The sequence below is a fragment of the Capricornis sumatraensis genome, chromosome 14 (assembly GCF_032405125.1).
Source record: "Capricornis sumatraensis isolate serow.1 chromosome 14, serow.2, whole genome shotgun sequence".
Classification (NCBI taxonomy): Eukaryota; Metazoa; Chordata; class Mammalia; order Artiodactyla; family Bovidae; genus Capricornis; species Capricornis sumatraensis.
Window position 1 is genome coordinate 59,543,343 of NC_091082.1, and position 14,465 is coordinate 59,557,807.

General features: G+C 46.8%; 1 protein-coding gene across 1 annotated transcript in view; it reads right to left on the minus strand.

Moving 5' to 3' along the window:
- Window positions 1–2,869: 2,869 nt before the first annotated feature.
- Window positions 2,870–14,465, minus strand: part of TMEM51 (transmembrane protein 51) — a 55,994-nt gene continuing 44,398 nt past the window's right edge. Inside the window, exons 2-4 of the mRNA XM_068986287.1 lie at window positions 13,726–13,788; window positions 7,974–8,496; window positions 2,870–3,953 (exon numbers count right to left, since the gene is read on the minus strand). Of these exons, the coding sequence (XP_068842388.1) occupies window positions 3,545–3,953; window positions 7,974–8,311 (747 nt within the window). The 5' untranslated portion in view covers window positions 8,312–8,496; window positions 13,726–13,788 and the 3' untranslated portion in view covers window positions 2,870–3,544. The remainder of the gene's footprint in view (window positions 3,954–7,973; window positions 8,497–13,725; window positions 13,789–14,465) is intronic.

The window sequence follows — 14,465 nt, forward strand, 5'->3', positions numbered from 1 at the left end:
AATAGATTCCTGACCAGGAGTCAAATCTGGGTCCCCTGCATTGGGAGCGTGGTGTCTTGGTCGTTGGATCACCAGGGAAGTCCCTGCCTTTCTTATATTTTCCTTAAGAACAAAACCACAATGGAGAGAAAAGGGCGGGCCAGGGTCTTCTGGTTTTTACCTTTATAGCTCTCTCTTTTTTTCTTAATAGTCAATAGATAGAAAGCTCTGATAAGTCTGAACCAGTGAACAAACGGGATGAGTGTGCCTTGGGGAATTTTAAGGTGAAAGTGACATCCTGCTTTGGTTTTAACATTGCAGATAACTTATTGCTACTTTCCCAGCTAACATTCTCTCTGCCTTGCTTTTAGACAGAGGTGAATCCATGCTCCATAGTTTACCTACTAAGTGTCCACAATATATTCTCTGAGGAACATAAAATAATTTTCTACTTGATTGTTTCCAAACATACAAAACAAATAGGGTCGTTGATGAAATTTCCGTGTGTGCGTGTGTGTGTGCATGTGCTCAGTCATGTCCGACTCTTTTTCAACCTCATGGACTGTAGCCCATCAGGTTCCTCTATCCATGAAATTTGCCAGGCAAGAATACTGGAGCAGGTTGCCATCTCCTTCTCTAGGGGACTCTTCCCGACCCAGGGATCAGAGCCACATCTCTTGTTTCTCCTGCTTTGGCAGGCAGATTCTTTACCACTGTGCGCCACCTAGGAAGCCCCCAATTTCTACAGCACTCACTTATAGGATGAGTCCAGAAGCATTCAGATCAAAGCAAGGGCTGGTCTCTAATGAGTTGAAGATTGAGTCCCTTGTTGGTTTCCTAAAGTCACTGTAATGAATTCCCATGAGCTTTGTGGTCTAAAACAACAAACTTACTCTCTTAACAGTTCTGGGGGCTGAAAGCCCCAAGTCGGCATCAGCTGGGCTGCAATCAAGGTGTTTCAGAAGGACTGAACTCCTGTGAGTGCTCTAGGGAGGAACGGTTCCATGTCTCTTCCGGCTCTGGCGGCTGTGGGTGTCCCTTGAGTTGTGGGTGCATCACTCCAGTCTCTGCCTCCATGGTCACTGTCTCCTCTCCTGTGTATATAATAGCTTCCTCCTGTCTCTTCAGGCATACTTCTGGATGGGTTTAGGACCCACTTGGATAATCCAGGATAAGCTCAAGTCAAAAATCCTTAATTTCATTGCATCTGCAAAACTTTACCTTGTAAGGTGATGTTCTTGAGTCTTAGGGATTAGAGCCTGAGATCTTTGGAGCCATGGATCAACCTACTGCAAGTCCCAAACGCCCTTCTCCCCTGAGGAGGGTCTAGGCTGGGCAGACCCCCTGACAGATGTCTGCCAGAGACCAGATCGAGAGCCCGTGTAGAAGGTCACTTGTTTTTTATTGTGCTTGTGCCAGATCTTCACCGTGGCATGTAGGTTTCTCTTGTTGCAGACCACAGGGTCCAGAACGCAGGCTCCATAGTGGTGATGCGTGGGCTTAGTTGCCCTGTGGCATGTGGGAGCTTAGTTCCCCAACCAGGCGATCGAACCTGCGTCCCCTCCATTGGGAGGCAGATTCTTAATCACTGGACCACCAGGGAAGTCCCTAGAAGGTCATTTCTCAGCTCATTTGGAACCTTGTTCCTCCCCTTTCTTTTTTCCTCCTGTTTGTCCTCCAATCAGGGGGAAGCATTAGGAGTAACTGAAGAGCAAGTCCAGCCCAGAGATACACGGAGAGGCCCTGGGTGGCTCAGGGGTGGGCTGGGACCAGACCAGGCCTCCAGGTATCCCAGGCCACCAAGCAGACACTGGTAGCTTCCTGTTTATAGATGGATTTACATGAGGAAATGAAAGGTTGGGATTTCGGCACTGCAGCCAATTCTGTTATAAGAAGGTGCTTGACCTTCTAATGGCTGCTCCTTCCCTCCCACAGGAGCTTTTAGGAAAACATTCAGGGCCTGAGAATTTGCTCTCTCAGCCATGCTCCTAGCCACACAGACCCCTAGCAGCCAGCTCCAGGCTCATCAACACCAGGAAGGGAACTTTGTGTTTTATTTTGGCTTTTATTTTTGGCCATGCCACATGGCATGCGGAACTTCCTCAACCAGGAACTGAACCCATGCCTCTGACATTGGAAGCATGGAGTGTTAACCACTGGACTTAACCATGTCCCAGAAAGGGAACTTTGGACTTGCTGTCTAAATATCCAGAACTTTCTGTTGGGCATGTGGGTTGACAGGGACACTCTCAGCTCTTGGGACACACAAGTCCTCATTTAAAGTCTGAAAGAGCCCTTTCCACAGACTGGCACAGTAGATTGTGGAAGAACTCAGGCCCTGGGGGCCTAGGTTCAAATCCCAGCTCTGCCACTTATTAGCGGTATGACATGGGGCCCCTTAATTAACCTGATTCTCCATGAACTAACCCACAGTAGGAATACCTGGCTTGTGTGGGTGTGTGCTCTGTTGTGTTCAGCCCCATGGATTGTAGCCTGCCAGGCTCCTCTTTCCACAAAAGTTTCCAGTCAAGAATATTGGCGCAGGTTGCCATTTCCTACTCCAGGGGATCTCCTTGACCCAGAGATTGAAGAATCTCTTGTGTCTCCTGCATTGGCAGGCAGATTCTTTACCACTAGCACCACCTGGGAAGCCCAATACCCGGCTTGGGTACAGTTGAAAAGGGATAAATATGTGAAGGGCTTAGCATAGCACCTGGCGTATACTAAGTGTTCAGGATATATTAGCTCGAATTGTTCTCATTGGTGAGATTTCTCCCTAAGCAAGTCAGTGTTGGAAAAGCTGTTAAGGTAATCTAGCACCAAATGTACGACATATAAAATATTTTATTACAAAAAGCTCAGTTGCACGCCATTTTAGAAGGAACAGAACATCTCAGATGGCTTTCCTTTTTTTTTTGCCAATACATAGGAGAGACTAGTAAAAGCCTACCAATTGAGACTAGGATCTTACGCATCCTCAGGTCTTGAGGCCTCAAAACAACCGATGGCATCAGGGGCTCTGAGAACCCCACCTGGGTCTCACCCCCATGTAATCATCCAGCCTCTTGTTCAGCTTAATTCATGATATGGGCATGTCCTTTCTGTAAAGCCAGTCATCTTTCCTACTGACAGTGCAGGACTCTAAGGAGAAAGTGAAGACATAACTTATTTTCTTTGGGAAACAAACAGTCCTCGTGGAAGCAAAACAAAGCCATGATCTAAGCCAGTTGCTACATATCCTTTCCTAATCAGAAGGAGGAGGATTGTCCCCAGCAATTCAACGTCAAGGAAGGACAAAGGGGAAGATGCCGGCACTGCTTCCCTGGATGGGGTCACAGCTTCACAAGATCTGAGGCAGCAGCTCTTTCCGATGCACCTGCGACCGGAGGTCCCGGGGACCCCAGAGTCACTCCCCAGTCCTAGAACGCCATCAGCTCCTGGCCCATCCAAATAGCTAAGTACACACCTGGCCCCTCAGCTTCTCAACTGTGGCTGAAGTGGCTTCATTCGGGGTCTGTTGGTGCAGAGGACGAGAAACAGGAGGGAATCTGCCCGGGAGGGGCCATCAGTCGGGGGGCCGGGCATCAGGGGCCTTCTCCTGGACCTCATCGTACTGTGGGGGGGGTGTCAAAGGCTCGATGGAGGGAGGAGGCACGTTTTTGTCTGGCAGGTTGATCCTAAAGTCTTTGAGGTGAAGCTTTTCGGATTTTATCCTTCTCACTTTCAGCGGCTTCAGGCGTTTGGACAACTTGGAGTTCTGCCTGTCAGGGGGATTCCCTGGGCTGGTCTCCACGTCGGCCCTGGTTGTGGTGGGACTCGTCTCATCCAGCCCCGTCAAGGACTCATAGGAGGGGAGAGAGATGCTCATCCGGGGGTTCTGGTCCACGTCCCTCGCTTCTGCGTAGTTTGTGTTCATCACTTCCTCGTAGCTGGGGACGTAGTACCGTGAGGAGGCCTCCTCCTCTTCCTCCTGGCTGCAAGACACCAACACAAACATGGGACGGTTAGCATGTGCTCAAGTCGCTTACGATCACAAAGAGACGGATCCCAGACCACACATTGCCACCGGGACCCCGGATACCAGCCTTGTTAACAACAGGTGTATCCAAGGAGGAATAAGAGCTATCACTTCACCTGTTGGCTACAAGCCAGACACTGTTCTGCTGCTGCTGCTGCTGCTGCTAAGTCGCTTCAGTCGTGTCCAACTCTGTGCGACCTCATAGATGGCAGCCCACTGGGCTCCCCCGTCCCTGGGATTCTCCAGGCAAGAATACTGGAGTGGGTTGCCATTTCCTTCTCCAGACACTGTTCTAAGTACGTATAAACTAATGTCATCTTCCTAAAGACACTATGAGTTAGGTACTATTGGGTTAGCCAGAAAGTTTGTTTGGGTTTTTCCACTGGACAATATGGAAAACCCAAATGAATTTTTTGGCCAGACCAATATTGGTATACCCATTTTATGGATGGGAAATTACAGAATAATTTGAGATACATGTAAATTCTATATTCCAGATATTCTTTCTCCACCCAGGAACAACCATTTTGCTTCAAATTGGCACCTGTTTCATGTATGTTTATGTTGTCTATGGTCAAAGGACGTCCATCTGGGCATCAGAATAGCCCACCTGGCATGCTGTTACATATGAGGCTAAAAGGCAGGGGATGTTAACAGTTTTCATTTTATGGATGGGAAAACAGATACACTGAGGTCAAGTGACTTGGTCATACCTTTAATGATAGGTGACTAGTTTTCCTTCTTTGTTCTTTTTTGTATTTCCCAAGTTTTCTAGAATATGCCTTCCTATCTTTCACTTTCAGAAAATTTGTTTAATTTTTCCAAAATAAAAACAATTCCCATACCACTAGAAAGATAAGACATTCTTACTGAAAATTCAAACACTACAGAAAAATTTAATAAAGAATATAAAAATACTTAGATTGCTGGGAGAAATATCAACAACCTCAGATATGCAGATGATACCTAATGGCAGAAAGTGAAGAGGAACTAAAGAGCCTCTTGATGAGGGTGAAAAAGGAGAGTGAAAAAGCTGGCTTAAAACTCAACATTCAAAAAACTAAGATCATAGTATCTGGTCCTATCACTTCATGGCAAATATACGGAGAAAAAGTAGAAACAGTGACAGATTTTATTTTCTTGGACTCCAAAATCACTGCGGTTGGTGACTGCAGCCACAAAATTAAAAGACGCTTGCACTTTGAAAGAAAAGCTATAACAAACATAGACAGCATATTAAGGAGCAGAGACATCACTTTGCCAACAAAGGTCCATATAGTCAAAGCTATGATCTTTCCAGTAGTCATGTATGATGTGAGAGTTGGACCACAAAGAAGGCTGAGCACTGAAGAACTGATGCTTTTGAGTTGTGGTATTGGAGAAGACTCTTGAGAGTCCCTTGGACTGCAAAGAAATCAAACCAGTCAATCCTATAGGAAATCAGTCCTGAATATTCATTGGAAGGACTGAGGTTGAAACTGAAGCTTCAATACTTTGGCCACCTGATGGGAAGAGCCAACTCATTGGAAAAGACCCTGATGCTGGGAAAGATTGAAGGCAGGAGGAGAAGGGGGCAACAGAGGATGAGATGGTTGGTGGCATCACTGACTCAATGGACTTGAGAATGAGCAAGTTCTGGGAGATAGTGAAGGACAGGGAAGATTAGTGTGCTTCAGTCCATGGGATTGTAAAGGGTTGGATACAATTTAGCAGCTGAACAATAACAACATTCTGCTATACACCTTTCTAGATCCTTCTCTAGTCCCATAGCCACAACGTCTGACGTGATGAAGACCTTAACATGCTGTGTTATAAACCTGCTTTTCTCAGAGATACAACAGATTCACATTAGCAAATATAGATTGGCAGTGGCTGCAGAGAATTCTACTGAATGGGCATGTTATAATTTAGCTCAACTGATGGATATTTAGTAGTCACATCTGTCTATGCTATTTTCAGCAATGCTCTGATAAATCTATGAGTACAGACCCCTTTGCACTTGTGTGACTGTGTCCCAAAGATAAGCTCTTAGGAAGATAATTGATAGGTGCACACATCATTAAAACGGCCAGTTACAGTGAATTCCCCTTCAGTAAGGTTATGTCAATCAGCCCCTCATTAGCAACCCACTTCCTTACAAATCTCTAATCCAGAGGACAGTCTATGTTGGCCAGTAGATAGGCAAAGACTTACAGTGCCTTTTGTTGGTTGTTTGTATTTCCTGACTAATGAGACTGAACAACTATCATTTGAATGTCTATGAAATGCTTGTTTGTGTTCTTGGTCCATTTTCCAACTGTGTGTTCTTTAACATTCATTTGAAAGGGATCTTAAAAAAAAATTTTTTTTTATTGTAATAAAAGTCACATAATATAAAGCATACTATTTTAACCATATTTTAACTGTATATTTCAGTGGTACTAGCACATTCACCGGAGAAGGCGATGGCAACCCACTCCAGTACTCTTGCCTGGAAAATCCCATGGATGGAGGAGCCTGGTGGGCTGCAGTCCATGGGGTTGCAAAGAGTTGGACACAACTGAGCGACTTCACTTTTACTTTTCACTTTCATGCACTGGGGAAGGAAATGGCAACCCACTCTAGTGTTCTTGCCTGGAGAATCCCAGGGACAGGGGAGCCTGGTGGGCTGCCGTCTATGGGGTCGCAAAGAGTTGGACATGATGAAGAGACTCGGCAGCAGCAGCAGCAGCACATTCACAGTGTTGTGCATGTCTCACCATCATCCAATTCCCAAATTTTTCACCTCTCTAAACTGAAACTCTCCCCATTAAACACTAAGTCTCCATTCCCCATCCCTACCCCTACCTCCCACCTCCCCAGCCTCTGGGCCCTGGCATCTATCAATGTACTTTCTAACTCTATGAATGTGAGGTACTATTCTAGGTGCCTTGTCTAAGTGGAATCAAACAGTATTTGCATCTGCTGGATACTGGAATGCATTTTTAAGGTTAACTTAATATCTGTCCTACAAACAGACTGTCTAGTCAAGGCTATGGTTTCTCCTGTGGTCATGTATGGATATGAGAGTTGGACTGTGAAGAAGGCTGAGTGCCGAAGAATTGACGCTTTTGAACTGTGGTGTTGGAGAAGACTCTTGAAGAGTCCCTTGGACTGCAAGGAGATCCAACCAGTCCATTCTGAAGGAGATCAGCCCTGGGATTTCTTTGGAAGGAATGATGCTAAAGCTGAAACTCCAGTACTTTGGCTACCTCATGCGAAGAGTTGACTCATTGGAAAAGACTCTGATGCTGGGAGGGATTGGGGGCAGGAGAGGGGGACGACAGAGGATGAGATGGCTGGATGGCATCACTGACTGGATGGACGTGAGTCTAAGTGAACTCCAGGAGTTGGTGATGGACAGGGAGGCCTGGCGTGCTGCGAATCATGGGGTCGCAAAGAGTCGGACACGAATGAGTGACTGAACTGAACTGAACAAACAGACTGTACCTTCTTTCCCCCACCCCACCCCATGCTATACAGTAGGTTCTCATCAGTTATCAGTTTTATATACAATAGTGCTCTTTTTATACTTGGGGTATCAACTTTTATCTTATGCCCCCAATTTAGCACTTGCTTTTTAAATGTAGCATTTTTGGTCAAATAGAACCTTGCTTCCCAACCTTTCATCTCAAAGCATAAACATCCAGGACACTGGGGTACATGGACAAGCTTCCAGGGGGCAGGCTCCAGCCACCCCAGGTGCCATGCAGATTCCCTGGGGGGTGTGTCAAAATCTTGACACAACTGTAATCATTCATTCAAACTGTATTATTTGGGAAACTCTGGGATCAAAAGATAAAGTCATTTGTAAAACAATAAACTGTTCCACAGAAGCGGTCATGGGAGACAGCCCCTTAGATTAAAATGTTCTCACCATTGCTGAGTCCTGAGCCTGTGGCTATGCATGTGGGTGTGCATGTCCATCCCCCGTCCGGGTCCGGTCAGCCATCCTCACCTGTCCTCCTCGTGGGTGTGCGGTTCGACCCCCGGGTGCTGGATGTGTGCCAGCTCCTCGCCCTGCCGCTGCTTCCTCTTGTCCCGGATGCTCAGGCAGATGGAGAGCAGGAGCAGCATCACGCCGGCCCCGACCAGCACGTAGGCCACAGAGAAGGTCTTGCTCTTAAGGATGCCGCTTCCTACCTCCGTCTTGTTCCCCTGAGCAGCCGGCTTTTCTGCGGTGCTGAACCCAGGGACCAGGTTCCACATGGCCATGATGATCCCAAGGACCAGCATCCCCAGGCCGATGGCGGTCAGCGCATAGTGCGAGCCGTTGGCTTTGGACTGGGCCATCATGCCAGCAGGAGCGGGGCAAGGTCCGGGTTCAAAGAGAGAAAATAAATAAATAAAAAGCAGCAGCTACAACAAAACGGCCTGAACGAAAGCCCTAGGGCCACACTAAAAAAACGGCGGCTGGACTCTCGAGGGATGGTTGCAAGCCAACATGAGGCACCCTGTGTGGACGGCTGCGTCCGGGAGGTCTGTGAGGAAAGCAGAGAGGAGAGAGCAAAGTCATTTCTGATTCAAGGCGCTCTGCTGAATGCGGTGGCTGTACTCCTCACTAGGGGCGGGGTGGGGGGGGGTTGGGGGGTAGGGGGAGGCAGGACTGAGTCACGGCCCGGGCTGGGCTCGCCTCTGATGCATTCCAGACGTCTTACGTGCCCCTGCTCCTTCTGTGATCTGCCTCCCCCATCTGAAAAGGAGAAGCCAGACCTTTCCCTGCGGGAGGCCAGAAAGGTCAGAGCTGCAGGTCATCCAGATATTTTCTGGGATTTAGTGAAGTGCAGTACAATCTCACCCTCTCACCAGCTACGGTGAGTGAACCATGGCTTGCCTGAGCCATGTCAATATTGCCTGGCTGACCGGCATCAGTCGTGATGTAACCCAGTCGAAGGGGCCTACTGTGATGTGTTCCACCCTCAGTGGCTTCCCACGGTCTGCAGCACAAAATCCAGGCTCCTTGGAATCCTGCTCGTGGTGGGCTCAACCTGACCCTGCCTCTCCCACTCATCTTGCACCTCGCCCCCCTTCGCAAACTCCCTCCAGCGTTTCTGCCCTCCTCTGATCAACTCTGCTCAGCTGCCCTTCTGTGTCTCCCGCAAGCCCCCAGGATCTTCTGTGGCAAATCTCTTTCTTTCTGTGATCACATCTTTTTCACTCTGCTCCTGGAACATAGCAGCACCCTCCCTCCCCCAATGCCTGCTAAATCAAATGAATGAAATAGCCAGATGAAGCTGTCCTGCAAGGCATGCTTCTTTTCAGCCACATGGAGTTTTACCTTTTTTTTTTTCTTCTCTCTTAAAGGGTGCTTTTCCATTTATTTTTGGCTGGCACGGCATGTGTGGCATGCGGGATCTTAGTTCCCCAACCAAGGAATGGAATCTGTGCCCCCTGTATGTGGACCTGGGAGCCTTAACCACTGCACTGCCAGGGAAATTCCGAGTTTTGCTTTTCTTAAAGGGGCAGAAACCTGCACATCCATCATCTTAGCTGTTGTGCCCAGCTGGATGAAAAACCCTCTCTTGTGAAGTAGCTCCGAGACCTTGCGCTCATGGGATCAATCAGCTGGGAGTCCGTAACAATTTGCCGGCAGGGAGAGGGAGCCTGATAGGCCAGTGACTTGGAACGTTTGAGATTAGAACACTTTCAGGGGGCTGGAGGACCAGCGAGTGAGGCTCCTGGCTAATTACTCCTCAATACATTATCCCTGCCATAGCAATCTTTGCAGAACAGTAAAACTTTACAGCTGTTTAGATGGGCAAGGCCCTATTTGCCATTCCACATTCTTTCTGCTCCTTGCAAAAAGACGGCTAACCAGGCCACATGAAATCTGATGCTGCCGAGATATTTTCTCATCAAGCACTGGGCTCCATCTGAAACTGGCCACTTTGTTCAAAAATACTCTAAAAATAATTGGGATAACATCTTCTATCGGCTTGAAGTCCATTCCTTCTTCTTTTTTTTTCTCCCACTCAACAAATATTTCACATGTACCTGCTAAGCAGTGTTCAGTACTAGAGAAATACTGATGAACAAATTAAGTATTAGTGGGGAGGTTTCAGGCCAGCAGGAGAACAGTCCACAGGGAATAACAATAAAGTAGGGAGAGAGAGAGAGGAAAAATAAGGCATAATCTGTTTTTAGGACATATATTAAGTTAATCTTAAGAAGGCATTCCAATTACATTGGGTGCTAAGTTGTTTCCGTGTCCGACTCTTAGGGACCCCATGGACTGTAGCCGACCAGGCTCCTCTGTCCATGGGATTCTCCAGGCAAGGATACTGGAGTGCGTTGCCATGCCCTCCTCCAGGAGACCAAACCCACATCTCTTACATCTCTGCACTGGCAGGCAGATTCTTTACCACTGGCGCCACCTGACTCCACTTATATGCTGCTGCCAAGTCACTTCAGTCGTGTCCGACTCTGTGCGACCCATAGACGGCAGCCCACCAGGCTCCCCCGTCCCTGGGATTCTCCAGACAAGAACACTGGAGTGGGTTGCCATTTCCTTCTCCAATGGGTGAAAGTGAAAAGTGAAAGCGAAGTCACTCAGTCGTGTCTGACTCTTCGCAACCCCATGGACTGCAGCCCACCAGGCTCCCCCATCCATGGGACTTTCCAGGCAAGAGTACTGGAGTGGGTTGCCATTGCCTTCTCCCCACTTATATAAGGTACCTACAACAGTCAAATTTATAGAGTCAGAAAGTACACTGGTAGATGCCAGGGGCCAAGGGGTGGAGGTGGGGAGGGGGAATGGGGACTTAGTGTTTAATGGGGACAGAGTTTCAGTTTTGGAAGATGAAAGATTCAGGAGATGGATGATGGTGATGATGGTGAGAGCTGCACAGCAATGTGACTGTGCTTAGTGCCACTGAACTGCACAGTTAAATATGGTTACAATAGCATGCTTTATGTGATTTTTATCACATCAAAAAATATTAAAAAGGGCTTCCCTGGTGGCTCAGTGGCCAAGAATCTGCCTGCCAATGCTGGAGACACGGGTTCGAGCCCTGATCCAGGAAGATCCCACATGTCACGGGGCAGCTAAGCTCGTGGGCCACAAGTCCTGAGCCTGTGCTCTGGAGCCCGGGAGTCACAACTACTGAGCCCATGTGCCCGAGAGCCTGGCTCTGCAACAAGAGAAGCTACCACATTGAGAAGCGTTAACTAGAGAAGCCCCCTCTCGCTGCGACTCAAGTCCCCGCAGCAACAAAGACCCACAAAATAAAACCAATGAAGACCCACAGCCAAAAATAAAGTAACAAAATTTTAAAAATTAAAAAAATAATGAGAAGAAAGTATAGGAACTGTGGCACTAGGCAGCCGGGGGTCCTAACTCAGGCTGGAGGGCATATGGAGAATCTTGTGAGAGAGAAGCCCCACTTCACATATTAGGGTCTGCCTCCTGAATGTGCTATACTATATGGGTGGGCACAAGTGCGTACATACATGCACACACATGCCCGTGTACCAGTGTATGACCATATACGTGTGTACATGCAGAACACTGAACAAGAATCCTGTTGGAGACACTTGCAGTGAGTCCAGCTGCTAATCACCTACTGTATACACAAGGCGGTGTGGTTCTCACATCACTCATGGTCAGCAAAGGGAAGGCTGAGGGGTTTCGCAGCCCTAGCAATGCCTCGGTTCTGCCAAATGGATTGGAGACAAAGGTCAGAATTGGGGGGCTCAGTGGTAGAGAGATGCAGCCTGAGCCTTGTGCTGGAAGCAGGAGAGAAGAAACTATTTACTGAGCACCTGCTCAGGCCTGGACAGCCAGGCCTCTTACCAGGGAGGCTGACAACCTGTTAATTAAACCAGTGATGTGAGTGACGTTACCCTAACTGGCTCCTTGTTCTCATTCATTCTCAATTCAAGTTTTGCCTTATGCTGTCACATGAGTAAAACAGGCCCCTGATGAAGGACACGGGCAGAGATGAAAAAGCTCAGAATGAACACATTTTTGGCCTGTTGTCAATGACTGAAAACAGGCACTAATACTCAGTGTGGGTGAGGGTGTTGGGATGGGCGATTTCATACAGTTTTTCTGGGTGGCAAGTTTTGGCATTTAGGGATCAAAAGTTTCAAAAATGTTTATACCCTCAGGCTCTGTCATTCCAACTTCTAAGAATTATGTACAGGGCAAGGATATTCATCATAACTTGATAGCAGTGGGAAACTAGAAACTACTTAAACACCCAGTAGTCTGGATCTGGTTAAATAAAATATGCACTTACTGAATTATGGTCTCAAAGCAGCTAATGATACATTTTAAAATCAAATAAGAGTATGTTCAGTGTGATCCTAATTTTTATAAAGCTCTATACGTGGGCATGTATTAGTCATATAAATATATAGGGGAAAAGGCTGAATGATTTTACTTACGTTAAAATAAAGAGGCAATATATTTTCATATATGTAAACATATATGTAAAATCCCAGATGAGAGACACATTCCAAACTTGTGCCAAAGATTGTTTCTGGGGATGAAGGGGGCCTAGGAAGTGTAACTTTTACTGTTTCTGTATTTTTTTAGAGACAAAAGACCTACATACTCTATTTCTGTAGTTTGAATTTTTTTTACAGTTAGAATGTGTTGTCTTAAGGCAACACAGCTTGGTGGTTAAGTGTGAGCTGTGGAACCAGGCTGCCTGGGCTCTCTGCACCTTCCCAGCTGAGTGACCTTGGACAAACGACTTAATCTCTCTGTGCCTCAGTTTCCACAACTGTTAAGATGCAGATAAAAGCTCTCTAGGACTCAACCTCATAGGAAAGTTATGATGTCAACAAGTAAATGTACATAAAGTACTCAGAACAGTATGTGACCAGCACACAGTGAGTTCCTACAGGAAGGTTTGTTATTTAATATTATTTAAAGCCTGCATTCTCCATGGGGTGCGCTCACCCCACAAGGGGGAACATTGGCCCTTGGGGATGGTGTAAAATAATCTTAGTTGTTACAAAAGTCTGTGGTCCTGCACGTGGCCTATCTGGTCTTAAAGTTTCATGGAGTGGCGGGGTGGGGAGCACTACAGAAGGAACATCTAAAAAGAAAGAATGATAGTGGGGAGTAAAAGCCTGGGAGAGACACCACTGAATGTGTTATATTAAATTTCAAAACACTCGAATGATACGAGCCACAATGTTTATAGCTATTTTCTCTGGGTGTTGGGATCAGAATGTTTTTTCTTTTCTTTTTCTTCTTGGGAGGAAAACACAGAAATGTGTTGTTTTTCAAATAAGAAAACAAAATGAAGGCATTTGTTTCTTGGGTTTGCAGCAGGGTTTTGTATCCAACGGTAGCTTCAGATCGTTCGCTGGTTCCTCCCACCCTCTGGAAACCAGGACCTCGAAGGTTCACCGAGGGGCGTGGAGACCCAGCTCCCCAATGTGCAGCTGGTGGCTATTTATCTTGTTTCTGGCTTGTTGACCCACGTTATATTTAGCATGGTGTTCTTTCCCTTTCAAAAATAATGGAAAGAAGCTAATTTTGTGCTTAGAGGATTTGGGCCACATAGTTTCCAAGATGTCCTTAAAACAGAGCAGCCTTGGTAAGCAGCCTGGGGTCCCAGCTGGCCCAGACTCACCTCGGGACCCAGGAATTGGATCCGTCACAGCTCAGGTTCGAGGCAGCCCTAAGAGATGAGCGAATGATCCTGTATTTAGGTTTTCAAGACAGCTGTGAGCCAGTTAAGAGAGGCACCTACCTGTGGTTAGCTGGGGAGGCAGTTGACAACTCTTCATGCTAAAATCTTGTGTTAAGGACCCACCTGTAAAAAAACAGAAAAGCAGCTTTCTAAGTACGCTGTGAGCATGTCAAGCTGAGGTACTCACGGGGGAGGCACTGTTTTCTTTGCTTTGGGGGAGAAGGCACATGCGAGAAAAGTTGTATCAAAAGAAGCCAAGACTCTGAAGCAAAGAATGGGGCTGCAAAAGGATGATGATATGGCAGTCACACTGATGAAATCTTTCCATGGTTTTCTCTGTCTTATACAAGTGCTCTGGAGAGTAAAAGGAGAAACACTCCCCAGGTCACTTTATGGGGAATGTGCAATCTTGACCCCAAAAGCAACAAGGCAGGAAAGGAAAATGACAGGTCAAGCTGATCTGCCAGTGCGGAAACAAAAATCCTAAACAAAATATCAGCAAATGGAATCCAACCACAGTTTTCAAAAAGGTTTACCCCAATAATGCATAGTTGATTCAACATTAGAAAATCGAATAATGTCCTGTCCCGGGAGAAAAGATAAACCCTGACAGTAGCTGAGTATGCAGTTATGGTCCAGTGGAGTACGGTGCAGCAGAGAAAGGAATAAACCACAGGTACGTGCACCAGCACAGACCTTTCTGACAACGTGTGAGGTTGAACAGGAAAGCAAATTGCAGAAGAACACACGTAGCATGGTTCTATTTATATGTAGTTCAAAACCAGGCAATGTATTGCTTT